At 44.3% G+C, this 25,232-nt stretch overlaps 1 protein-coding gene across 7 annotated transcripts in view; it reads left to right on the forward strand.

The window, feature by feature from the left end:
* Positions 1–25,232, forward strand: part of OXTR (oxytocin receptor) — a 118,704-nt gene that overhangs the window by 82,512 nt on the left and 10,960 nt on the right. For 6 of the 7 annotated variants that reach the window (XM_090022275.1, XM_090022278.1, XM_090022273.1 and 3 more), the window contains 3 exons: positions 12,659–12,924; positions 17,710–17,845; positions 18,209–19,401. In XM_090022275.1, coding sequence (XP_089878401.1) covers positions 18,474–19,401 — 928 coding nt within the window. In that variant the 5' untranslated portion in view covers positions 12,659–12,924; positions 17,710–17,845; positions 18,209–18,473. Of the gene's footprint in view, positions 1–12,658; positions 12,925–17,709; positions 17,846–18,208; positions 19,402–21,030; positions 21,659–25,232 lie in introns of those variants that run through there. The other variant, XM_090022280.1, reaches the window with a different exon arrangement.

Here is a 25,232-nt window from a genome sequence, read left to right on the forward strand (position 1 = left end):
CAGGGGGGTTGCAAAGGGGATGGAGTGGACTGTTCTCAGTGGTGGCAGATGACAGAACAAGGAGCAATGGTCTCAAGTTGCAGCCAGGGAAGTTTAGGTTAGATATTAGGAAAAACGCTCTCACTAAGAGGGCAGTAAAGCACCAGAATGGGTTACTGAGAGAAGTTGTGGAATCTCCATTTTTGAAAGTTTTTAAAGACCCAGCTAGAGAAAGCCTTAGCTGGGATGATCTAGTTGAGGAAGGTCCTGCTTTGAGCAGTGGATTGGACTAGATGACCTCTTGAAGTCTCTTCCAGCTCCAATTTTCTGTGATTCTATGAAAAACGGATTTTTCAGCATTGCTAGCAATAAAAAAAAAATTGAAAAATACACTTTCAATTTGAATCAGAAACTGTTTTTCTGATGTCTGGCAAATTTAAAAAGCAGCAAAAAGCTAACAGAATGATATACTGTCTGTCTGTAGCAAAAATAAGAGACGGGGACAAGAGTGGGCATTATTATTCAGTCATTTGGCAAATCTCTCCTGCACTGATACATATAGGAATAAATGACACAGGATCATGTGGAAGGGTACAGATGATTTCTTCACAAACATTTTTTAAGCTGCACAAGTGCGAGGAAGCACAAAATGCTGTAAGTGAAATGTTGACTAATGCATGGCTAATGTGAAGCTTGTGGTTTTGTTGTAGGTTAGGTCATATTCTAGTGAAAGAGGGTGCTGGGATGGCCTGCGGCTCACAGGTATGGGTCAGTTTATCTTCTGGAGACTAGCTTGACTAGAGATGAGCTGGATTCATACATATTAAAATCACTAGTTATGGGAAGGATAGAATGGGGAGAAAAGGAGTGTGCTTTACAGTAGGGGCATCTTTGTCTGTTTTAAAGTTCATTCAGAAGCACCGGCATTTTGTTCTTTGTGCTGACTGATAAAGCTCAAGAAGGAATCACTGACCACCAGTCAACCCACAGGACATGAAGTGTTAACTTCTCTAGCACCTGTCTGGAATGTTAGGACAGAAAACTTCTGGTGTTCTGGGTAATTGCAGTGTTGGAGACATGAATGGGAGATCCCAGGCAACTGGCAGTAAAGCATTTTCTGGGTATCGAGACAGGTATCCAGGATGGCAGAAAGGGAGATGCAGTAGCGGCAGCGAGCTCACCATGCATGTGTCCATTCTCTTGGGCTTATGGCAGTAAACTCTCTTTGAAGATGGTGTGACCACACTATCTCATGCCCCCCAGATCTGCCTTTGTCTGTAGTTGGGAAAGAAGCAAGTTGATAGGCTTGCCTTACATGGAGCATGCTGAAGATGTAGAGAACTGAGAAATACTTCTACATGATCATGGGTGACTGGTGCCTCCTGAGTCAGATGGGGACACTTGCCCCCCCCCCCCCAGCAGCCAGTCAGCAACCGGGGGGGGGCGTCCGATCATGCTGACCGGTGGAGGGGTTCCCCCCTGTCAGTTGCCGTGCTGAGCCAGAAGTGCCAGTGGCGCTTCTCCTGGTGCCCCCACTCCCTGGCCAGCACTCTCCCGGGGGGGGCGCCAGCTTTCTTGCCTGCCCTGCCTACCCATCACCTAAGTGGGGAGTGCTGGCTGTCAGGGGGTGCACCAGCACTTTCAGGGAGTGCATGTGCACCCCCTACATGTCGTCACTGTACACAATTCTACATACGTAAATATGTTACATCCCAGGATGAATGTTGCATGTTCCTCTGTGCATGTACGACAGACTGTTTGCTCTGGAGTTAGATCACAAGGGAGTGTTAAATCACGCAAGGGAGTTGAAAGGATGGTCTCTATATGAAGCATCCCCTCCAACTCAAGAGCCAGGCTTACAGCCATGATGATACAGTGACTCAGCCCCAACCCTGATGGCAGGATTGTTTGTGCCAAGGCTGAGAAGAGATCAAAAGACACCAATCTATTAAAAAAAATGTCCCTGCAGAGTGCCAGCAGGGAAGTTGTTAGCTGCGCCAAACTGACTCAGATTGACTGGAATCAGGGGTTTGCAGCAAGCAGGCTCTAACTGGGTACCCGGGAGAAAGGGGAGCGGAACAGCTGAGTCATGTCTTTCTGGGTATTTGAAGAGAGTGCTAACATAGGGTAAGGCAATATGTGCTAAGATCTACGTTGTTGTTTTACATCCACTTTTCTGAATGTTGTGCACTTTTTCATAAAGTAAATCATTCTCTGTTTTAAAGAAGCTTCTTGTGTGATTCTTGGATAAATAAGCCAGAGAATAGTGAACTGAACTGTTCTCGGTTGGTGACAAATAAAAGAACAAGGAGCAATGAATGGTCTCAAGTTGCATCAAGGGAGATTTATATTAGATATTAGGAAAAACTTTCTGACGTGGAGGGTAGTAAAGCATTGGAACAGGTTACCCAGAAAGGTGGCGGACTGTTCATTCTTAGGGGGTTTTAGGACTCAGTTAGACAAAGTCTTGGCTAGGATGATCTACTTGGGGTTGAGCAGGGGGTTGGACTAGATGACCTCCCGAGGGTCCCTTCCAATCCTAATTTTCTGTGATTCTGTGAGTAGGACAAAGTGGGCAGGTAATATTACAGGGTGGGAAAAATGCCTTATGGTAAGAGACTTAAAGAACTTGGTGAGTTCAGCTTATCAAAAAGTAGACTGTGTGATTATTTGATTACAACATATAAGTACTCTACTGTGGCAAAAATACTGGACACTAAAGGCCACTTAAGTCTCATGAAAGATTATCTAAAGAAAAGTATAACAAGAATCAGTGTCTGGAACCAGAAGCCAGACAGTTTCAATTAGGAATAAAGTACAAATTTCAAACCCTGAGAGTGATTAACAGTTAACGTGATCTGTAAGGGGATGATCGGACGTGGGAGGACCACCCTGGTCGCTGACTGGCTGCTGGGGGGGGGGGGGGGGCAGCAAGTGTCCCCAAGTGTCCCCTTGGTTGATGCTTTCCAAGAAGGACTGGATGACTTTCTGGATGTTGTGCTGTAGTCAGATATGATACATAAGGCTTGATATAAAGCAGGTAAAATTTGACGGTCTATGACATACAGGAAATCAGCAGATTACCTAAGGGTTTCTTTTGTCCTTAAATTCTGTGAACCTATGACTCTGGTATTAATGCACCCCAGGTAGTAGAGTGATTCTTGACATAGCTTACTGGAACCTGGAAAGCAATGGGAAGATAAATATTCAGCATCTGTTCCAATTAGACCTTTCATTTTTCATTTGATAATATAGTTCCTTAATAAACTAAATTGTGTAACACTGTCCCACTTGATATAACATCAGATGTTTTGGAGTTTGAATGTCTCTTACCCAGCTGTAACTGAGGGACTGAAAATACATCATCGCTATAGCCTGTTAGACAAGTTTGAAGCCAGTTGTTTGCTGCTTTTAATCACAACTTCTTTACCCTTTGACATTTCCTCCTTCCTCATCTGGAGTGTCAAGTGGAGGGGCTGGGATAACTTTGGTGGGCAGTTTCAGAATTCAAAATGATTTCAGCACCTCCAGGAAACTCTGATTTAAACCGGGTGAAATTCATTAAAGATAAGTTCAAAGAACCTAACTTAGGTTATGGAAAAAAGCTACATTCAAAGCAAGTTAACAAGAGGGCATGGATTTGCAGCAGTATCGTAGATGCATGGTCCACAGTTACCCACAGTAAGTGAAGGCTGAATTGGGGTGTCCCTGAATGAAACTAAGGCTAAATTGTTCCAGTTAACCTCAGGGTGAGTGCAGACAAATGAATAGTTACCACATGCCTGCTGTTCAGTGGCAAGGCAAGAGGTATTGGCTAAGTTGCTGTAGGCAAGATTTAAGCTGGATGTTAGGAAAAAGCCCTCTAATCATAAAAGTTAAGCAGTGGAACAGGTTAGTCGGGGTTAGTGGAATCTGCTTTACTGGAAGTCTTTAAGAGCAGGGTTGGCTTAGGCATATTTGATCCTGCCTCAGATGGCAGGATGGTCTGGATGGCCTCTTGAGGTCCCCTCCAGCCCTGCACTTTTACAATTTGATAAGTGTTGATACACTCCTCATATCACTCAGTTTAGCATCTGGTAGGTAACTGGAAAGCCATATGATGACTTAACTCAGCTTTCAAAAACCCAGTTTCATTGATTTTGTTGATACTCCATTTTTCCTGCAGCAATAGCAGCCTCATGTTCCAGTGTAACTGGGCCTCATTTTATGCTTCTGTAACTTAGTACACACAATTTTTGCTGGCAGTAATAGAAGCTGGTGTTTAGAAATCAAGTACTTGGCATTAAAGGAAAGATCTATGAGTACATATATGCGAATATTTAGTTAAGAGATGAGGTGCTGGTAGGTGGTGCACTAGAATATATAGCTTAGCCCGTGGGTGTTGTAGGGGCAATAAAACTTGCATACTGCAAGTGACGTTCACTGGCTGCTCTTTACATCAGCTATTAGCATTTAGGAATCCTCCTTCTTCTGTACAAGCATACCTCATTTTATTGTGCTTTGCTTTATTGCGCTTTGCAGATATTGCGTTTTTTACAAATTGAAGGTTTGTGGCAACCCTGCGTCGAGCAAGTCTATCGGCGCCATTTTCCCATTGGTTAGCATTTTTTAGCAATGAAGTATTTTTTAATTAAGGTATGTACGGTTTTTTTTAGACATAATGCTATTGCACACTTAATAGACTACAGTATAGTGTAAACATAACTTTTATATGCACTGGGAAACCAAAAAATTCGTGTGACTCGCTTTATTGCAATATTCGCTTTATTGCGGTGGTCTGGAACCAAACCCGCAATATCTCTGAGGTATGCCTGTATTTTGTTTTATATGTTCGTTTATCCTATTTTCAGCTTTGATTTCAGTTTCTATATGGTGGAGCTGAATTAGGGGGCCCTTGGTTGAGTATATCTTAACTGTTAGGTCATAGATGCAGGAATTCTCTCTGAACATATGTTACTTATACAGTCTCCAAACCCAAATCACCCAGTGATAAATGATACATATCAGGTAAACTAACAGGAATAGATTAAGATTACAAAAATCAAGCAGGAAAACGTATCCACGTGCCAGCTAACTGCAAGAGGGATGTTTCTTACCTTCTTAGCAGTAACGTTGTATAGCTTTTCTGCTTTCCTGCTCTACCTGAGAACAGAAAGGAGCAAACTTCTCTAGCTTCCTCTCCAGATTAGTAAGTATGTAAAATGTCTCACTGTGTAGGTAGAAAAAAATGAGAGGGGAAATGAATGGTTATGTGGCATAAGAAAGAGGAAGAAAAAGCAAATCGTAACCTATTAATTAATGTACAGATTCTCAGAGGCATCTAGGTCCCTGGGAATTAGGCTTCTAAACACCTTGTGAGATTTAGATATGCCGTCACAACATGATGCCTTTGTTGAGACTGGATTTCCATCGGGTGCTAGCAAAAGGCACCGTTCTGTCCAGAAGAGGACAATGAAAAACATGCACACTAGTTAGTTTGTTACCATATCACAATTTTGCTTTGAGAACTTAGTAAGTCTTATGCCCTCAAATGCTCAGTGGTCCAGTGTGCCAGAGGAGCACCGCTAGAGCCATTCATTCTGTCTTAATGTGGTTCTTGTGCAGTGCCATGGTCTGTTTGGCTCATGTACTACTGCCCAGGGACGATGAGGAGCAAGACATGTACACTGTTGATTGTTGTCTAGCTCAAGGGGCAGGAATTTATCCATTGGAGCAGAGTGACTTACGATTGTTGGAAGATTTCCATGGAATAGTAATAACCATTAAGGCCCAGTTGGTCACATTTTTTTTTCATGTCAGGCTTGTCAAACCATGCCAAGTAGTACTGAACCTCCTCATCATATTTACCCATCATATTGAATAAAACTTAAGATTTTGAGTCTGGCTGTTTTATGCTTTGTTTCATGATGACGCTTTTCATATGCCATCCTGGGGAGGCCCCTACCAGGGTGCTATTAACAAAGCCTTTGCTCCCCTTCCTCTCTCTCAGTGTTAAAAGATGAAGGAAAGGGAGGAAAATTCAGACTGAAGCTAAACCATTTCTCTGCAGCGCCCACTCAGGTAGCCTGTTAAGATTGCCTACCACAAAGTGCATTGCGTGAACCAATCCAGGATTACAGGTCAAATGCAGCCTTCCCAAAATCTCTGTTTGGTCCTAATCTAGAGTCTCCAGGCCTGCCTAAGCTATTGAAAATAGCTATCTGCCCATGTGAATATATGCGAGTGATATTCCCATGTTAGGATAACCTCAGGCTAGGAATGAAGACAGGCAACATGATCTCTCAGTATTTATTTTGTTTTTATTACTTGTTGTTGATGAATGACTAGGCCGGGCAACTGAAATAAAGAATATAAAATTATTTTAAAGCACAATAAAAATAAAAGATGGTGAAGCTCTTACATAATCTCCTGGAAGGCTGAAACTGAATTCTGTACTTCTATTAAAAAAAAAAAGAAGTTCATTTTCCCACCATCATATTCACAGGCTGGTATGTTATTATCGGGTTGGTCAGAAGTGCTAAGATGAAAAACATATGATTGCACAGGACACGGAATTGCCAACAGATATTCTGATCCCAAACCCTATTAAAGTCAGCGGGTATTTTGTCCATTGACTTTAATGGCCTTTCAGTCAGGAACAGAATGCAATGAGTCAAATTTTAGTATGTGCAACATCAGTGTTGAAGCCTGCTCAAAGCTCCAGCACGAGAGCTTTCCTTCCTGAGACCACCTGCATTGAGGGGCAGCGAAAATTTAGATTTATTTCCCTCTCCAGGTTCTACAGGAAAGGGACTTGGACCTTGTAAAACTGTGGCAGGACATGGGTCGGGTTTTGGCATGGCAAGCTCTCAGGCCACCAGTTGATGTTCTTCAGGAGAGAAGGTCTGCAAGTGCAGATCTACTTAGCTTGCTTTAGATACAGTCCATCTTTATCCGAGCCTGAACATTAGGACTGAACATGCTCTTGTTACCCTAGTGTTGCACATTCTGATAAGGTTCCCAGTAGGGCTGTGTGAAGCTTTGATCCCTGATTTGATTCAGTGGAGATTCAGCCCGATTCGGTTGCCGAATCTCTGACTCCGAATCAGATCCAAGGACCCTTCAATCTCTCCGAATTGTATTGGAACCCTCCAAATTGATTCGGAAAGATTCAGAGATTCGGACACAGATGCAGCTTTTAATATTTTTTCTACACACCTCTAGGTAGCAGGTGGCTTGTGGATGCTGTGATGCTGGGGTGCATGGAGTGTCCCACAGGAGTGTGTGTGTGTGTGGGGGGTGCCCCCAGCACGCTCGGCAGCAGACCCAGAAGTGGACCAGAAGCACTTCCAGTCCACTTCCATGTCTGCTGGAGAGTGCACAGGGGGATCCTCCCATGCCCCCCCCCCCCCAGCTCAGTGACTGATGCCTCCTGGGTCTGGGGGTCACCTGGAGTCCTCCCCATGGCTGGTTGCTGAGCCAGGGGGCACTAGGGGCCCTCCCACATACTCCCCAGTGGACCCAGAACTGGACCGGAAGTACTTCCAGTCCATTTCTGTGTTCACTGCTGTGCACATGGAGGCCCCCTTCCTGTGGGATGCTCCCTCCTCCCCAGCGTCACAGCATTCACAAGCTGTGGCTGGTACCTCAAGGTATGGAGAAAAAACATTTAAAGCCGTGTCTATGGCTGAATTGTTGATTCTCCAAATCAGTATCGAATCTTCATATTCAGGTTCGGCTGAATCGAATCAGGGACAGCGATCTGAATCAATGAATCGAATCACTATCCCTGATTTGAGCCACATCCGAATTGAATAGGGCCTGTTTCACACACCCCTAGTTCCCATAACCCTTGGAAATGCAAACAGATGCATTTCATCACACTTAATGCATCTTGTTACACTTCCTGTTTAGAACTGGTTGAGTATTTTCCAAAGAGGGGTTTCCTGACACAAAATGTGATTTGACGTAGTCAGTATATTCTGCAGGAGCTAGTCACTGCTGACAAAACTTTCATTGGCAGCCAGGTCAAATGAATAGCCAGCCTCCTGATATAGCTATCTCTGATGTCTCTCGCCTGCTTGCGTCCCTGACCTTCCAGGCTTCTTGGCCATCTGCCTACCTGTCATGGAGGCTTACTGACTCTTGGGTCTGTTGGTTACCTGCCTGGTAAGTTCCCAGGCTCTACTCAGAGCTTACTCTACCACTGATTGAGCCCTTGGGCTGCCTGCCAGGAGGACTGTAGTGGAGCCTGGGAAACCAGCTGTCCGGTTGACCAGGTCGGTCATGGTGAAACCGAAACATTCCTCTTTGGCTCTCTTGAAATGGAAGTTATTTTGACCTTTTCATCCCGTGAAAAATGATCAGCATTGTGGGTTTTGTTCAGCTTCCTAACTTTTTTTTAATCCCCAAATCTTGAATGTTTTTCAGCAAGAAGCAGCCTGTTCCCACATGGCTCTACTCCTGAATCTGTCGGCATGTGGCTGGATATGCCTGAGCGACCTTCAAACCAGCTAGTGATCATAGTAACTCGGAGCTCAGAGTGGGAGCAAAATCACCACGCAGAGATACTTGGGTAGATACTGGAGACCCAGCGCTGTGCTGTCTCAGCTACACTGTTACCATGACTGAGCTCCCCTCTTTCAAACGGTCTCTGAGCATTTGTAATATTTATACAAATACAGCCCTAGAGCCATTGTCACACGCTCTAGGGCTGCTAGTCTTGCAAGCCAGTGGACCAAGCACTGAAGTCTTCCTTTGAGTATCCTCATAGGAATCACTGGGCTCCCCCTGCTTAAGGACTGAAGGATTAAACTCTGTCTTTGCAATATTGCAAATATAATGGAGCGATCAGATCTTCATCAAGTGTAAATCGATACAACTCTCCTGAGTTGAGCAGAGCTATGCTGGTTTCCAGCAGCGAGGGATTTGGCCCTTGGAATCTTGTCCGTAGCCCTGCATTTGTTGGCATTAAGCTAGAAACCCAACAGGACGCTTTAAAACATTGTGCGGGAGTTTTCAGTTGTATTACTATCAACTTTAACAGTAGCCATGTGGCTAAAACTACGCTTAGGGTTTAGAAAATGTACCTCTTGGGTACTGAGTTATTACCAGTAACTTCAGTGTTATTGCCAACCCTCTGCAAGCAGAAGTCCAATTGATTTTTTTAAAATTATTTTTAGTCAGGAGGCAAAACAACGTGAGTGAAGTATGATGAGGCAGACTTGAAATGGTGGAGGATATGAATCGCACAAAACTATATTGACATGATGTGAAAAGGTCTAAGCAAATTGTCAAAGGCAGGCATTCAGCATTAAAGATTATGTTCCCTTGATAAAATAAGCAAAGCGGATAGTGATTTAAAAAATGTTCTGGATGTATAAGATGCTCTTGTCCCAAGCTATTTTTCTAGCAAGGAATGCTTTCCAAAGCTTGTTATTCCTACTTTTGACTTATTCCTCCCCCTCCTTTTATCTGTGTGCTGGCCAGTTTGATACTTCACAATCAGCTTTTTTCCAAAACACATTCTCCAATAGTGTACTTTCTACAACAAAACAAAGCCAATACTTATGAACAAGCCTAGAAGAACAAGCCTATGTATGTCCTCATAGAATTAAAATGTTTGAAATGGCGACATCCTTTAGTTTTATTCTTCTGTGGAGTTATTTACAAAAATTGCCGTAAAATTATTATTTTAAAACTTCTGAACCCCCCCATCTGTTGCGTGAGTATTTTTAATGGAACAGAAAGTGGAACTGGAGAGAGGTGATCGTATAATATTTTAACAACATTTCTCCCACGTCTAAAGAACTTATGCTCAGTATAATGTTATCACAAGTTTATAAACAGATCTGTGCAATAATTTTGAATAACCTTTCTAACTCAAATACCCCATATATTATTTGCATGTAAACTGTAGCTATTTGTGGCATAACTAGAATACATTTTTCCAAACATACCCATACCTTAAACAATCAGTTTATCTTCTGTAAATTATACCAAATGTATTTGGCATTTTTATATAATAGCTGTGTATCTGGTCCTATATACTTCTAAGAACACCAGTTTAATATTGATGATACTTACCGTTTTCCTAGGGCCTTATATTAAACCCAATGCTTCCTTCTTTCTCATGTCCTTGTGACCAAGTATTTAGCAGGATTTGCAGATTTGTCCAATCTGACATTGCCGTGTTGCGTGTGCTTCTGCTACGGCCTCAAACTTGTGACCTCTGGGCTGTCACAAGTTTGAGGTCACAAGGATGTGGTCACTAAACTGTGCACTTCAGTGACCACATCACTTCAGCCCTCATTAAGCCCAACAAAGTTCCTTGTAGCTTTTCCTATTGACTTCAGGGTGTTATTTTGGGTTTGGGTCTTAACCTGTGTCTCATAGAAAGATTTATGCATTGGAATGTGTGTGTACCATATTTACTGATTACTACGTGTGCCTTTACTCCCCAAAAATTAGCCCTCTAAATTGGAGTGCATGTATGGGCTGACCCTGGATTTCATCAAGGGGAGTATCTGTACTACAGGGGTGGCTGGAGCCAGCTCCCCCCTCTCCCACACACATCGAGGTGGGCAGACTATGCTGTAGGAGCAGCAGCCGAGGACTATTTTTTTTAAGTCCCTCAAGCTGCTAAAAATCTTTCCTCGTCCATCCCTTTCCCTCCATGTACTGTGACATGTTCCCTCCCCTCTCCTTTCTTCACCCCCTCCCCGACCACTGCTGCATCTGCTGCTGTCCCCATCTGATCTGGGGTGGCGTGGGGTGGTCCCCAGAATCATTCCTGAATTGTCCCACTAGCTGGGCTGCACGTGGAGCCAGGCTTGCTGAGAGACGGCAGTGTCTGTCAGTGGGATCTCTTCCCCCATACCCGCTTCCAGGCTGGCAGGGAATACCCAGAGAGATGGGGCGGGGAGGAGTACCTTGCCTGCTGCTACCACTGTCCCTGGATGAGCCCGGTTCCACGGGGAGCCCAGCTGGAGTGGGCAGGAGGGTCTCTAGAGCTCCTCTGACCCCACTCCTCTGGGACAGATGGAGTGAGGTTGGGTGGGCGTAGTGGAGGAAACATGCCACTGAGCACAGAAGGGAATTGAGGGGGAATTTTTACTTGCTTTGAGGACTTTAAAAAAAGTCCCTGGCTGCTGCTGCCATAACATGGTCAACAAAAGTGGGTACATCTACACCACTGCGCCCTCCTGAATCCCCCCCAAGTGTACGTTTTAAATGCCTTTAAAGATTTATTTCAGGCTGTATGGTATACAAGCAAATATGGCATCTGTAGGAATTTGTCATAACATGGCTGAAGTTGCACTTTTTGCAAACTCACTGCAGGGGAAAGGCTGTGAGGATCAGGAAGGGATTCCAGAATAAAAATAACTTTCCATGCTAAACTTCCAACTTCAGTTATGACAATAGACACACGAGAGAACGCATGGGCAGCTGCAATTTTTGTTGTAAAATAACAAGCTCAGCTTGAAGGGCCACCTCCACCAGCCCTCTTGTATCATGGGGACCATAAAGTTGGGATTCAAGAAACCTACTGGAAAAAACATGTATTTATGACATGAAGAAAACTAAAATGGAATCAAATTTAGCTTGATGCTGCTATTGAACTTTGTGCTGCCCCCAACGAATGACCTTAAAATAAAAAATGTTTCCAGCTTTATGGCATCATAGAAATTTTAAAATTGGACGGCGTTCAGGGTGACTCATTAAATCCATGTATTTTTTGGAGATTATTTCCTTCTGAATCAGTAGATTTATCAATTGATGGGTACATGACCGGTCACTTGAGGTTGGTAGAAACTTTGAGCGAGGACTGCAAGGCTGGGAAGTCAGTATTCTTGCTTCCACCAGTTCTAAGTTTGGCTCAAGATCCAGGGAAAAAAGCAGCACAAATAAACCCACATTTTGACTGGATTTATACTAGCTAAATGGTGCTCAGTGAAATGAGCTACCTAAAAGGGTGGCTTGGTGGGAATTTGTTGTTCTTATTAGCAGCATCCTAGAAAATAAAAAGTGCAGGGTATGCATTTTTGGAAGGCGTGCATTTTGGAAGTGTTTTGAACAGAGCCCAGAATACTACTGTTCAGTACTGTGGGGTTGCATAGTCTCACATGTTCTGCAATTAACAGCTCTTACCCAATAAGCACTTTAACACCTGGTCTCAGTAATGAACACGAGTTCCCCAAGTACATTTTAGTTTTTACCCAATCTCCATAATTGTTCATTCTGAACACTTAGAGAGTCTAGTTTCAGCTTTAGTACCAAAAATCATTTTCACTGAACAGCTTTTTAATGAATCCATGACTACATTTCATACCCTATCATTTGCTCCATAACTCTGATGTTTTAGCAGCCGTTATCAAAGCTTCACATTTGATTTTCATGCCCATATGACAGCCCCCAATTGTGTGTGTGTGTGTGTGGGGGTGGGAATTATGATTCCTTTTATTAATGGACCGAATGATCAAAATCAAAGCCATAAGCATTGATTTGTTGTAGAGTGTAGAGATACAGTGGGGAACTGGACGAGCATGATCAACAATATAGCATTTGGATTTCACACAGCTGTAATTTATTGTTGTGGAAGATTAGAAGGATAAACTTGCTAACAGATGAGCACTTGCAGGAATTAGTAGCCACACATGGTTTCATGCACACAGTGTAATAGGATCCTTTTTCTTTGCAGAGTTCACTTGATTCTAGATGGTCTTTCTAGAGGCGTAGTGATGCAGCTGGGTGCCTGGGGCAGCTACCACACATGGACAGGAGTGATGTCCCTGGAAGCAAAATCTAACATCTAAGCAATGTGGGTTTTTGGAATAAATGTGATTTGTTTCTCAATAAATCACTGTCTATGCCTCGTTTCTTAGTCTTCAGCTCTAAGTGGCTTAATGCTTTGGCAGTCCTTGGCTGATAAGCAAGCTCTGATCTCAGGATGGAGGAGATGCAAAGGTGAGATAAAATCACTTTCTTTTGCCTTTGAGTCCTGTGCTATCCAGAACTTGCCCTGAGAAATGTGCTTTTTGTGGGAGGTGCTTTATTGTATTAGTGCTGCCGTAAGTAAATAGCTAGGGGTGAGACAGCCTTAGGTGTCTGGAATTTCATTTGTGTTCAGGTAACAAGCACAGGAAAGCTTGCATGCTGAAGCATTTGGGGTCTCTAAAAAAGAAAGAGAGATACAAGAACCTAGATGAAACAAGACTGTCACTCCCAGCAGTAATTTGAAGAGCTGGGTATATGCTTCCATTTCCCCTGTAGATCGGCATGGACAATGTGTTTGGGCGTATCTACATTGGAGCCATGCCTCACTGGGGAGCACCGTCAAATAGCATGCCCTGCCTACTTGCTCCTTCCTCCTGTCATCTCTTAAAGATGAGTCCTTTGAAGTGGCACTGAGTGTGTGCCCACTACTTCCCTGGCTTGGCCACGCTTACTGGTACACTCTTGGAGGAGTTTGAAGATGGCGACATTGCCTCATTTCCAGGATTTGGTACATGTGGCACAGTAATGGTCCCAATCAAAGCAGAGAGGAAACATCATGTACAAGCCCTTAAAGTCAGGTAGAGAGCCATTACTATACTACTGTAGGAGTCTCCATTAGTATAGGGTCTATTAAATGCAGTGTCTTTGGAGTGCAATTTATAGCTGCCCAACAGCATCGCTAAGGTTCATTGTGGGGGAGTCTGGTCTCCCATGGACTCCCTAATACCATCTATTACACCCTCACCCAGGAGATCTCTGCCAAGGAGAAAATTTGGATCCATCTCCCCAGGCTGAAGTGGAAAACATCCACGAAGGCACATAACACATGAAAGGTTGAAGGGAAAGGATACAACAGATCCTCTGAGTCTGGATCTTTGTGTGCAGACCTCTGCTCAGAAGCAGCGTTGCTGACTTTGGTCTAAACCATTCCCATACACCATGCTGATGGGAGCCTGGTTTATGTCTTTTAAATTTCTTTTAAATTAATGAAGCGATGTTTTTGTCTGTACCTACTGGAATCTTTGCTGCTTGTTAGGTTGAGTGTGTCCACCAGATTTCTACAGCTCAGATGGGGCTCTACCATAGTAAGCAGATAGAGAGATAAAGTGGCATTAAATAAATAATATGCTCCATAAATAGGTAATATGCCCCCCAAAACACAGACCTTTACCAAAAGAGATGTATTATAATCTCTAAGGGGCAGTGGGCACACAGGAAATTTGAAGACCTGGCTTCCATGTTCAACTTTGGCAGTATTGTGGTGTCATTATAGGCAAACCACTTCCCTTCTCTGCATCGGTTTCCCATTCCCATCCTTTTCTTCTCTTACGTATAAGGATTATAAGCTCAATATGGTGTAAATGTCTCTCATTATAGGTTTGCAAAGTGCTTAGCATAACGACCCACTGGGTATTAGTAGCTTCCACATTGCTAGACTAGTGCTGCAGCTAGTCCAGTGTCCTCTCAAGAACCTTGGCCAGCATCAGATACTTGAGGAAGCTGTAAAAAATAATAAATCTCATATTTGATCATTATGGAAGGACCTATCCATAGAAGCAGTTGCTTTGTTACCCGTGTCAGCTAGGGGTGAAGCTACTTGCTTTTGCTTCATTTGCCTTCTGGAATCCTTCTTAACATATTCCTCAAGGCTGCTTGCCATCTGGTTTCCCCTAGGTGTCTTCCCAGTTGTCATTGTCTAATTCCAGCCCTATCTGCCAATTATGGTTGAGATTTATAGAAGTATTTGAGGATTTGGTGCTGGAGAGGCCTCAGCCCATTGCCTAAGCAATTCGCACATTAACTTTAATTTCCCTGTTGGCAATGTCAGCCACTTGGCAATTAATGACTTTTAAACACAGTTTCCTCTTCCAGCTGTTACCTCCATTAATCACAGCTACTTGTGTCTGGGTACCCTCGAGGATCTCAATGCACATTACAGCTTGAAAGCCAGGCCCTCATTCAGCTGGCATAAATCTGGAGTGCATCTACTGACTCCATTTTCATGGGCGTAGGTTACTGTGCAGCCACATCTGTTTATCGTGTTACATGGTCTTTAGGTGTTTATATAACTTTTCTCACCCAAGGATGGTGGCATGGATTATATACAGGGCTAAAGTGTTGGTTGGACTTGAGCTTGTGGAAAGGCGCAGCATGTACTTGCCCTGTTCCAGGAGGTTGTTCTTGCTCTGGGAAGAAAATAATGGCTGTCGGCCTTCTACCTGGGAAGAATTACACCCCCCGGCGTGTTAATTCAGAGGTGCCTGTCAGTATATTGAAGGAGAAGGGAGAGAGAGCGATGGCCCATCTCCTCCCTTCTGCCACCGAAATGCAACCTCCTGAGGGATGGTCTGTGTTAGCAGCGTAGGGCTAAAATCACTTCGTTTCTTAGACTCCTCTCTCTAAATCTGTTCTTCGTGCAGTTTTGTGTTTCCCATGTGTAATCACCCTTCAGGATCTTGTTTCATGGCGTGTCTTACCTAAACAACCAGCTGACCGGCAACTAAGAAGGAAGAGATTCTGACTTCTCCTATGTAGAAAGCAAGTAAAACAACCCAAGTAAAACTGCAGCAAAAAGAGTGGGGTGGGGGTGGAAAAAGAGACTGCAAACTGAGCAGGCTCAATGTCTTGCAATGTCATCTGAGTAGATGTGCAATCCCCTCACCTTGAAGGACTAATGCTTTAACCACTTGTATGCATTTAAATTAGACGAGATGGAATGAGAGAGAAATGTACCACGAGGAACAATTCTGCATTGGCAAGGAGACAAACTGAATGAATGCTAAAGGATATCCCCCACGTCTCACTTGGGTGGTTCAATATTCAAACAAAACACAGCTAGGAATTGCCCATGGCTTTTCAAGACATTTAGTCCCACACAGTTACTTTTAAGAAACACGGTTAAAGTAACACTTATTTACAGGTGAAACCTGGCTAATGTTCTACCAAGAAATGAGTATCAGTCAAAGAGAGTTTGTGTAACTCCATACTCAAGTCTCCTCTTACTTAACTTTACAAGGAAAAAAGAGTATTAGCTATGCTATCACAGAGTCCCCATTAGGTTTGTCTGTTACAGAGTACACAGTGGACTTGCATTTCAATACGAAGCGCTGATTTTTACTGTTATTCTATACCCTGCGATATGTTCAAGAAGCAAAATGCAAATGATGAAATTCTGGCCCATGGAAGTCAATGGCAAACCTCCCATTTATTTCAGCGAGGTCAAGATTTTGCCCACGGTCACTTCCACTTTCTATAGCTCTTGCAAAAAAGGCAATGAAAAAGATATTGTGTCTGGTGATTGCTTCGCGTTGCCAATTCCCACAGTAGAGTTTATTGATTAACAAGGAAGAACATGAACCTTAGACGAAAAATGTACCAAAGTGCTAGCCCACTCCTAATTTTGACATTTTTCAGATGTTTAACAACACTTCAAATCTGTTTTTTAAAGGCCTAAATAGCTTTAAAAACCTGGCCCTGAAGAACTGAAATATATATGGTAAAAGAACAGAAGCATTAGTGAATATTACAAAATAGATTGTTCCCTTTTTCATATGTAGAAGCAATTTAATAGCACGTTTAAGAATCTTGCCACAAAAGCATCCTAGCTTTATTAGTAGTAGTATTATTTTTAAAATATGATAAAATATTCCAGAGCTGCAACTCAAAGACCTTATCTTGCTTCTTTCTGTCATGGACAGAAAGAAGCTGGGAGCTGAAATCCCTTAGAAACAAAGCACGGGCATACTCTTCTATTCAGTAAACGTTTTAGTTATGATGGGCATTTTTCATTAGCATTTGACATTCTTTTTCTGGTTTCCGATTGTCAACACAAAAGAGAGTAATTAATCTGCAGCTCCAGTTCACTCTAACAGATGGGGCACTTCTTAAAGGTCTCACCACAATCCTCAACTCTTGCGTCAAGAAAACAACATCTCATCTCGTCCCTTCAAATCTTCCCATATGCATTTTACTGGTTGCAGCTACTCAGGGTGTGGGGAATGAGACAAACTCTTATTTAAGAAAATAATGAGGTGGGAATAAAACCAAAAAAGGAAGCAAACTTATGAGAAACAAATAAAATTACACAGTGCATCTGACTTGCATTAAACAGTATTTGGGAGGGAAATTCTCTTATGGGCTTGCTAGTTATATGCATATGCTTCTGCAAAGCCAGGATAATTTGAGTGGCCTGGGATTTTGTGAAAGCAAGCAATTAATGTGCATTGACCCAATGGGAAAGATTAATTTTAATTCATACAATTATTTTGATCGTTACTGCTCTTGCCCATTTGTCGGGAAGGTAAATGTTGCCCGTATACAAAACATTCAGGCTTTCTTGCAGTGAGATAAGCAATAGCATGCAACTGCTAGGAGAAAAAGAGAGAGAACTTTATTTATGCTATTTTTCCTTTTAATCTATTAGAAAATGAAGGAGTCAATGCTGACACAGTTTTTAATGCTGTAACTACCCCATTGTAAATCCCAAATAACGCCCGGTGCAGTGATATCACAGTAATTGATAGGCAAAATCCACTTCCCTGATCTTTAAATTATTCATTGTAGGAATTGGTAGAGCACTGGCCTCTTGCATCCCCTCGTGGATGAAGCCAGAAATGCAGCACTGGTACAGGATGTATATGTACTCCAACAGCAGTATATTTTATCCATGAGTGACTCCTAAAGGGCTGACTCTAATCTCCTCCTCTCCTCTCTCTCTGCTGCTTGCTTTCTCCTTGGATTCGTTTGAGAGCAAAGTTGTGGAGCAGCCAGATGTCTTGCTGTGGGAGAGCCTCACCTGAACTCCTAGATCTTTTCTGGGCTCTTCTTTTCAACAGAAAGCGGCAACTTCAGCCAGTAAAGCTGGGAGTTTTCAAAGGAGGAGCTGAGAAAGGTAAGATGGGACCTTCTGACTCTAACCTTTCAAGTTAGCCAAGTTTTCGGTGGATCCATGTCCCCAGCTATACAGGTGTCTGGCACAAAAAGCTAAGAAAAAAGAAAAGCATGCTGCAGCTGGAGGAGGGCAATGCAGGGTACTAGTGATTCAGCATCTTGCCCTTTTGGTTGCTATAAAGTGAATTTGGGGGGGAAGGGAGGGGGATCAATGTAGACTTCAGTGGGAGAGAAACAAGTCAATGCCGTGGAAGGCCCTGCACTGAACTGGCAGGCTGGGGAGCGAGGGGGAGACGCGGCTCCTGAGAGAGGACAGGAATATTGATTTGCTGTAATGCCTTGCTTTGTTTCTGTTTGGGGGCAGGAGTCTGAGGACATGCCAAGTGCCTCCGTAGGGGGAGGAGTTGGATGCTAAGACCATCTCTGCCTCAGGAGGACCCAGCCTGCAGAACCTGGCTCCCTCTGGCTCACGCAGGAGAAAAGGGTGAGCTCCCAGATGAGCAGCTACCCACCACTGAAGAACTGAGAGCCATGGTCCTCAGCAAGGGCAGGCTGTGACCAGGGCACACACAAGTCTCTACCACCGGAGCTCCCTCTGCTGCAAAATAATATATGGGAAGGAGCCGGCCATGGAGAAGCTGCACTTTGCAGGGAATGACCTTTGGACGATCAACAGTTCGCTAGAAAACACCAGCCTGCGCCTGGAGAACCTGACTGATGGGAAGAACAGCACAACTGACCCCCTGAAGAGAAACGAGGACATGGCGAAGGTAGAGGTGGCAGTGCTCTGCCTCATCTTCTTCCTTGCCCTGACCGGCAACCTGTGTGTGCTGCTGGCCATCCGCACGACCCGGCACAAGCACTCCCGCATGTACTACTTCATGAAGCACCTGAGCATCGCCGACCTGGTGGTGGCCATCTTCCAGGTGCTGCCCCAGCTCATCTGGGACATTACCTTCAGGTTTTATGGGCCAGACTTCCTCTGCCGCCTGGTCAAGTACCTGCAAGTAGTGGGAATGTTTGCTTCCACTTACATGCTCTTGCTGATGTCCCTGGACCGGTGCCTGGCCATCTGTCAGCCCTTGAGGTCATTGCACAGGAGGTCTGACCGGCTGTCCGTCCTCCTCACCTGGCTTCTCTGCCTGCTAGTCAGCATCCCCCAGATCCACATATTTTCCCTCCGGGATGTGGGCAATGGGGTGTATGACTGCTGGGCAGATTTCATCCAGCCCTGGGGACTCAAAGCCTACATTACTTGGATAACCTTGACAGTCTATATCATCCCTGTGCTGATGTTGAGTGTCTGCTATGGTTTGATCAGCTTCAAAATCTGGCAGAACGTGAAACTAAAGACAGCCCATGAGACCAACGTGAGTTTGACCACCAACTCCAGCGGGGCAGCACTGTCCAGGGTCAGCAGCATCAAGCTCATCTCTAAAGCCAAGATACGGACAGTCAAAATGACCTTCATCATAGTTTTAGCTTTCATAGTGTGCTGGACTCCATTTTTCTTTGTGCAGATGTGGTCAGTATGGGACAAGAACGCTCCACAAGAAGGTATGTATATACATGTGTACCTCTATACATGAACTGCATGTAAGTATTAGGGTTGGTGATCAAAATAATGCATAATAATCCAATTGGGTAACTACAAAGGAGCAGTTATGGTTCATATGGCATGGGAGGTATCTAGGGATTTCAGAATTTAAGAAATCTCTACCAAGTAAGGGGGGTGCAAAGATAGTCAAGGGGGAGATCTTAGATCTGCAAGTGTCTGAACTATGCCACTTATTTTCTTTTGATTAAGCCAGGGCTAAGCAAAAACAAGCTCAGCCCCTCAGACCCCTGGACTGAAAGTCTGCTAGAATCTGGAGATAGTTTCCTTCCCACTTTGCAAAGGTGTTGCTAAATGTGCACAGAATAGGCACTTCTTGGCTTGGTCCATCAGTACTGCATGGCCATCACTGCTTGAGAGAGTCTCTGCTGGGAAGACTTCCTTGTGGGGCTGGATTCATCAGGCAGAAACCTAGTGGCAACTTGCTTATGAAGTTCCTTCTCTGTGACGTAAACCGTGAGTCCCCTGCAGTTTCAGGGGTTAAGCTTCATTATGAATCACGCCAGGAAATGGTTTCCCCTCTGTCAGGTTATGGGCCACTTTGCAGATGTACCCTTTGCTAGTATTGTCTTTTTAAAATAAAATATAATTTTAAGTGCTGAAATCTCAAGCACTTTAGGACTGATGTTAAACATATTAACAGCACAAAGCATCAGCAACCGGGGGATAGAGAGAACTGGAAGAAAACCACAGCTGGTTTGGCACCTTTATTTCTTCATCTTCAAGCACCTTCTGCTCTTTCTTAGACCCTTTTCCTCTCTCTCTCTCCTCCTCCCATCGCTCTTGGTTCTTCATTGCCCCTCTCCCTGCTTTTTTTCCACTTCCCTCTCTTTTTCTGTGCTTGCTCCCTGTGCTGCTGTTTATTTTCTCTCTGGCTTTAACATTGTCCCCCTACGTTTCCAGCGACTTGTCATTTGTTATAAAGCGAAGCCATTTTTTAAAGGACACAGCATCATTGATTTGCTATTTTTCACACAGGAACGAACGCTGGTTGCCCCTGCCACAGATGTGAAATCTCCCTTATCTTTCAATGCTCGTTCACTTTCAAAACTATTTTATCCTTGGCTGCTCTCTCAGCACCTAGAGGTGAATTTTGTTCAGCAGTAGGAAGGTATAAAAGTATAATTTTGGAACTACATTTTTTTTTTAAATGCAGATACAGACTTTTAGCCTATCTGCAGCTCTTAAAAAGGACTTTCTGCTTTTCTTGGTTTGGGAGAATAAAATAGATAGAATAACAAAATAGCTTATAAGTATCTCCTCTTGTGCTACTAGAGACAGCCCACACCAGAGCAACTGGCCTTGCGGGGCAACTCACCTCCTGAGTTTATTCAGTGTACCCCTCTGTCGGCTTTGAACTTCCTTCCAGTTGTAACTTGTTTTGTGGGAAAACAGGTCCTCAACAATCGATCTGGAGATACCAAACTGAAACACAGTATCTTCAGTCTTTTCTCTCTTCCTTTAATGGGGCTGAAGGGATTAAAGCATGGGAACTTTGTCATGATTCACAGGATTTGCCTTTGGGTTCTTCACACACCTGATTTATACTGGCTGTTGCATATGGTTTTTAGATGCCTCATGGGATGAGAAGTGCCCCCATGCTCTTTCACTGGATGTTAAACCGCCGATCTGAAGGACTTGCTAATTCCCTGGCAAAAAACCCCTTTTGCTGAGCCCCAGAACCCGAGAGACTTGTAGAGGTGGATTCAAGTTCAGGATGGATGATTGCACACAAAATTGCTTCCTCGGCTGGCATGTTTGAACCCATTTTTCTTATTTACATTTAATTTCTCTGGAGATGAAGCTAAGGGAACAGGAGAGTGTCCTGGACTGCTTGGGCTGCTGTGACTCTCAATAATACGATGCTGTGAATATTTGCAGTAAACAGGGGGAAGCAGACTTGAACCCTGCTGAGTTACTAATGCATTTTCCACTTTGATTCACATGCCAGGCTTGGGAGCTAGGCATCTTGTCCACACAGAAGTATGCTGTTTTAACCAGACCATTCAACACATAACAGGATTTCATAGTACAGGGGGGAAACTTCTTGCAAGCTGTATTATCAACAGGAGTGAAACCTAATGCACGTCAACAGTGAGAACTGACTCTCAGACTTCTAACTCCAAATCATAAGTGTCTTGACCTAAAGGAGCAACTCCTTTGACCAATAGCAGTAGTTGCCTCTTATTCCCTCCATGGTAAAGCCACTAGGCTAGGGACAGAAGCTGCACATAAACTGGTTTAAGTGATCAGAAACTAGTTTAACTGTGTAACAGAACAGAAGTTCAGTGCATATGCATATAATATATATATGCATATAAGTTCAAAATAGCTGAAACTGGTTTAAGATAAACCTGGTTGAATGTAGTACCAGACATAATTGATTTAGGTCAAACTGGTTTAGGAAACTTCTGTCCCAGACCCCTTCCTGGTTCAAGTTAAATCACAGTCCCCCAGCATCCCAGGATCCTTTGCAGCCCTGGGCTGGGCTGGGCTGTCTGCTCCAGAAAGCAGGGCTGGCCTCGCCCCTCTGCTCCCTAGCTGGAGCACTGAGGACTGGCTGACAAGGGGGTGGGGATGGGAAACCTGGCTGGGGACTGCAGCCAGGTCTACCTGGGGATGGGGGGTGCAGCCGCAGTCAGACTTTTCCCCACTGGAGCAGAGGGGACTGAGTGTGTGGGCAGGCAGGCTCAAGCAGAAGGAGGGGGGAGGGTTTAAACCCCCGCTCCCATTTGTATGGGACCCCAGCCAGGGTCAGGTTGGCAGGGGATTGGCAGGAGACCAGCGGACTCCATCCACTCCCACCTCTGGCAGAGACTGAGGCAAGCAGTTGATAAGGGAAGGGGGCGTAATTCCTCTCAGCTCCCCCAGGCCATGGGGGAGGGGGAAGAGGCTGGGGAACTGGGGCTGGAAGGACTGGTCCCCCGCCACCTGAGAGCGCAGAGCCAAGCCCTGCAGGACCAGACTGAGAGGTGGGAAGTGTTGGCAAGAACTTGGCACAGTCGTCACACGTATATGCTGGAGATGAAGCTAAGGGAACAGGAGAGTGTCCCGGACTGCTTGGGCTGCTGTGACCGAAGGAAGCAGAGAACTACATTTTCATTATAGAGAAGAACCTGTAAAAGGTGGGAGACTGGAATACCTAAGCAGAGACAAAAGACACTAAATGCATGAGAGTCCTGCCAAAGGTGCTATAGGATGGTGACAAGCATACCAATGTCAAGGCACCCAAAGGGGTGAAGGGGGTGCGGGTGTACCTGTAAAAACCCAAGTAGAGTTGAGGCCTGTGGGATCTCAACTCCAGTGCCTAAGACCACCTGCTGATTCCCCAGGAAGGACTTTCTGAACACCTGGCTGTAAGGAGACACTCTGCCCTTGGGATTACGTAAGATTTATGCAAGGCTTTGTCTTGTCTTTTTGGTTTATTATATTCCATGTAAAATTAGACTAAGCTGTGTGTGCTCACACTGTGTTTTCCTGGGCTGTATCTTAGCTTAAGCAAAGTTTTTTGGTTGTTCTTTGTTGTGGGCTTGAGGTTGCAAAGTGCTGTGTTCAATACGTGTTTGCTTCAGAGAAAGGACTGTACTTGTTCAAACTTTTATGAATTCAATGCTGCTACTTTTTGCCCCACCCACCCCCTCATCACCTTGGGAGGTCTGCTCTCCCTGCACCTCGAGTGGGGAGTGGGGGCCAGAAGCCTGGCAGGCATGGCCCCCTGGCCCAGGCAGACCTGGGCTGGGGGTCTCATGTGGGCCAGGGAGGGGATTTAAATCCCCACCCTCCAGCACGCTGGCTCCAGGCTGGGCCCTGGCCACACCCCCTCTGCTCGAGCAGGAATGGGGGAAAAGCCTTGGAACTCCGGTCCTATCCCTTTGGCAGTGCCTGGCAGGCTGGGAGGATGCTCTAGCACCCCCTGGTTTCTAGCCTGAGCCACTGCAGGCATGTAACTGCATTTCCAGAATCAAAAGTGAATGTCTGTTCACTTGCTTCTCAGCTCAACCTCTGCAGTTTAGACTAACTTGAAAGACTGAATTGATCCAGCCTTGGGCTTTTTGACTGTCTGTACCTAGCTTAGAGGTGACCGAACACACTTAGCTAGTGTGTTACATAACAGGCTTGCCATTATTTTAACCCTTGGAATGCAGAGGATATTCTCTCTCCTCTCCTGAGCAGGCATCCTGCTTCCCTCTTTCTTCCCAATAAGACCCATCCCAACTAAGTCCTGGAATATCCTTGCTGCCTCTCAGCATATGTTCCTCCTTGAGTTGTGGAGTCTCAGCTCCATATTCATGCCACTTTTCCTCTGTAGTGGTCAGTATTTGGGCAAATGCAAGAGTTGGACTTTATGCTTTTTCCACTTCCAAGAGACTGTGTATAACAAGAGCTTCACAGTCCCCAGGTAGATTTCTGTTTGTCAAGTTCAGTGCCTAAAATCACAGTCCCCAGCAGCAAATTCTTGCTGCTTTCAAGCCTGTAACTGGCATCAAGAGAGTGTTGGCAGAGCAGGCAGAAAAAGGAGAAGCATGATCTTCAGCATGCTAGTAAGGGAGAGGTGGGTAAGACAGACCCTACAAAGCAATACAGTGGGCGTGTTTACATGTTCATTAATGCATCGTAGTTATGGTGCATTATATTTAGTATCTGTAATAATGGGTACAAATTTAGTGTGCCATAATTGACACTACTGTGCAGTAGTGCAGGTGCATGCTTTTTTGTGATGCTAATGTGCAGTAGACTAATTCTACTTCACATTAGCGCATTACCATGGTTTTTGCCTGCCATGCTATTGCGTCGTAGAATTAGTCTACTGCACATTTAGTGTCTCGTGTAAACGCGCCCAGTCATATTTCCAGATGGTTCTAATGTTACCTGCTCCCTTTCATAACACATGTGAGTGGATTTCCTTCCAAAGCCTTAGGACTTCCTCAATTTCTAGCTGTTATCTATTTGTGAATGTGTTAGGCTCCAAAGGCTTACGTGCCCTTACCTACTTTGTATGCCTGTCTCACGTTTTATGGCATTGTTTTATGGATTTCTTTTTCTTTGCACAAAGGATTGCACCTCAGATAGGATATATTCAAGATGTGTGCAAAGAGGTGCAACGAATCATGGAATAAGAATTTAATCATATTCCGTTCTACAAGGTCCTCAGTCGTCTTGAGGATAATGTCAGAAAAACGAGGCTACACAAACAACAAGGAAGGTGTATGCATTGTATGCAAACCAAACACTTGTTTGATGCCTTTATTAATGAGCCAGATGTTTTGGGGAAAACATATTGGAAAAGGCAGCATCTTGGGATGTTTGTTAATCAGCAACATGTTTATCTTCCTTCATGTAGAAACTCAGAGAGTGCATCTCTGCAAAGGACAATTATATTTGCACATAAATAAACGGCAAATGCAGTTCAAAATAATCCTCAGTAAGTCTCCCTCAAACTTCAGATTTGGGTTTTAAATCCTGAAGCACGTTGAGGAAAGTGCATCCGAGCAATTTAGAAATGGATGATGAACTGTGGTCTCCATAAGCATAAAACTGCCAGTCTTCTCTGAGCGTGTTTGCAAGTAGTGAAGGACTGTGCAGTTACTCCAGGCTGATGTAAGATGGAAAGTGTCACCCTGCTGTGTTTCTCTTTGACTCCCTTCTGTGGAACAAGAAGAATACTTTTATTTTTGCCATGAAAGCAAAAACATTTTGATGTCTTTTGCTGCATGGTGCATGGAGTTATAGTGCCATCTGTAGGATTAAAGGAAGCAACGATAATACTGCTCTG

The sequence above is a fragment of the Crocodylus siamensis genome, chromosome 11, assembly GCF_052110815.1.
Source record: "Crocodylus siamensis isolate JL-2025a chromosome 11, ASM5211081v1, whole genome shotgun sequence".
NCBI lineage: Eukaryota > Metazoa > Chordata > Crocodylia > Crocodylidae > Crocodylus > Crocodylus siamensis.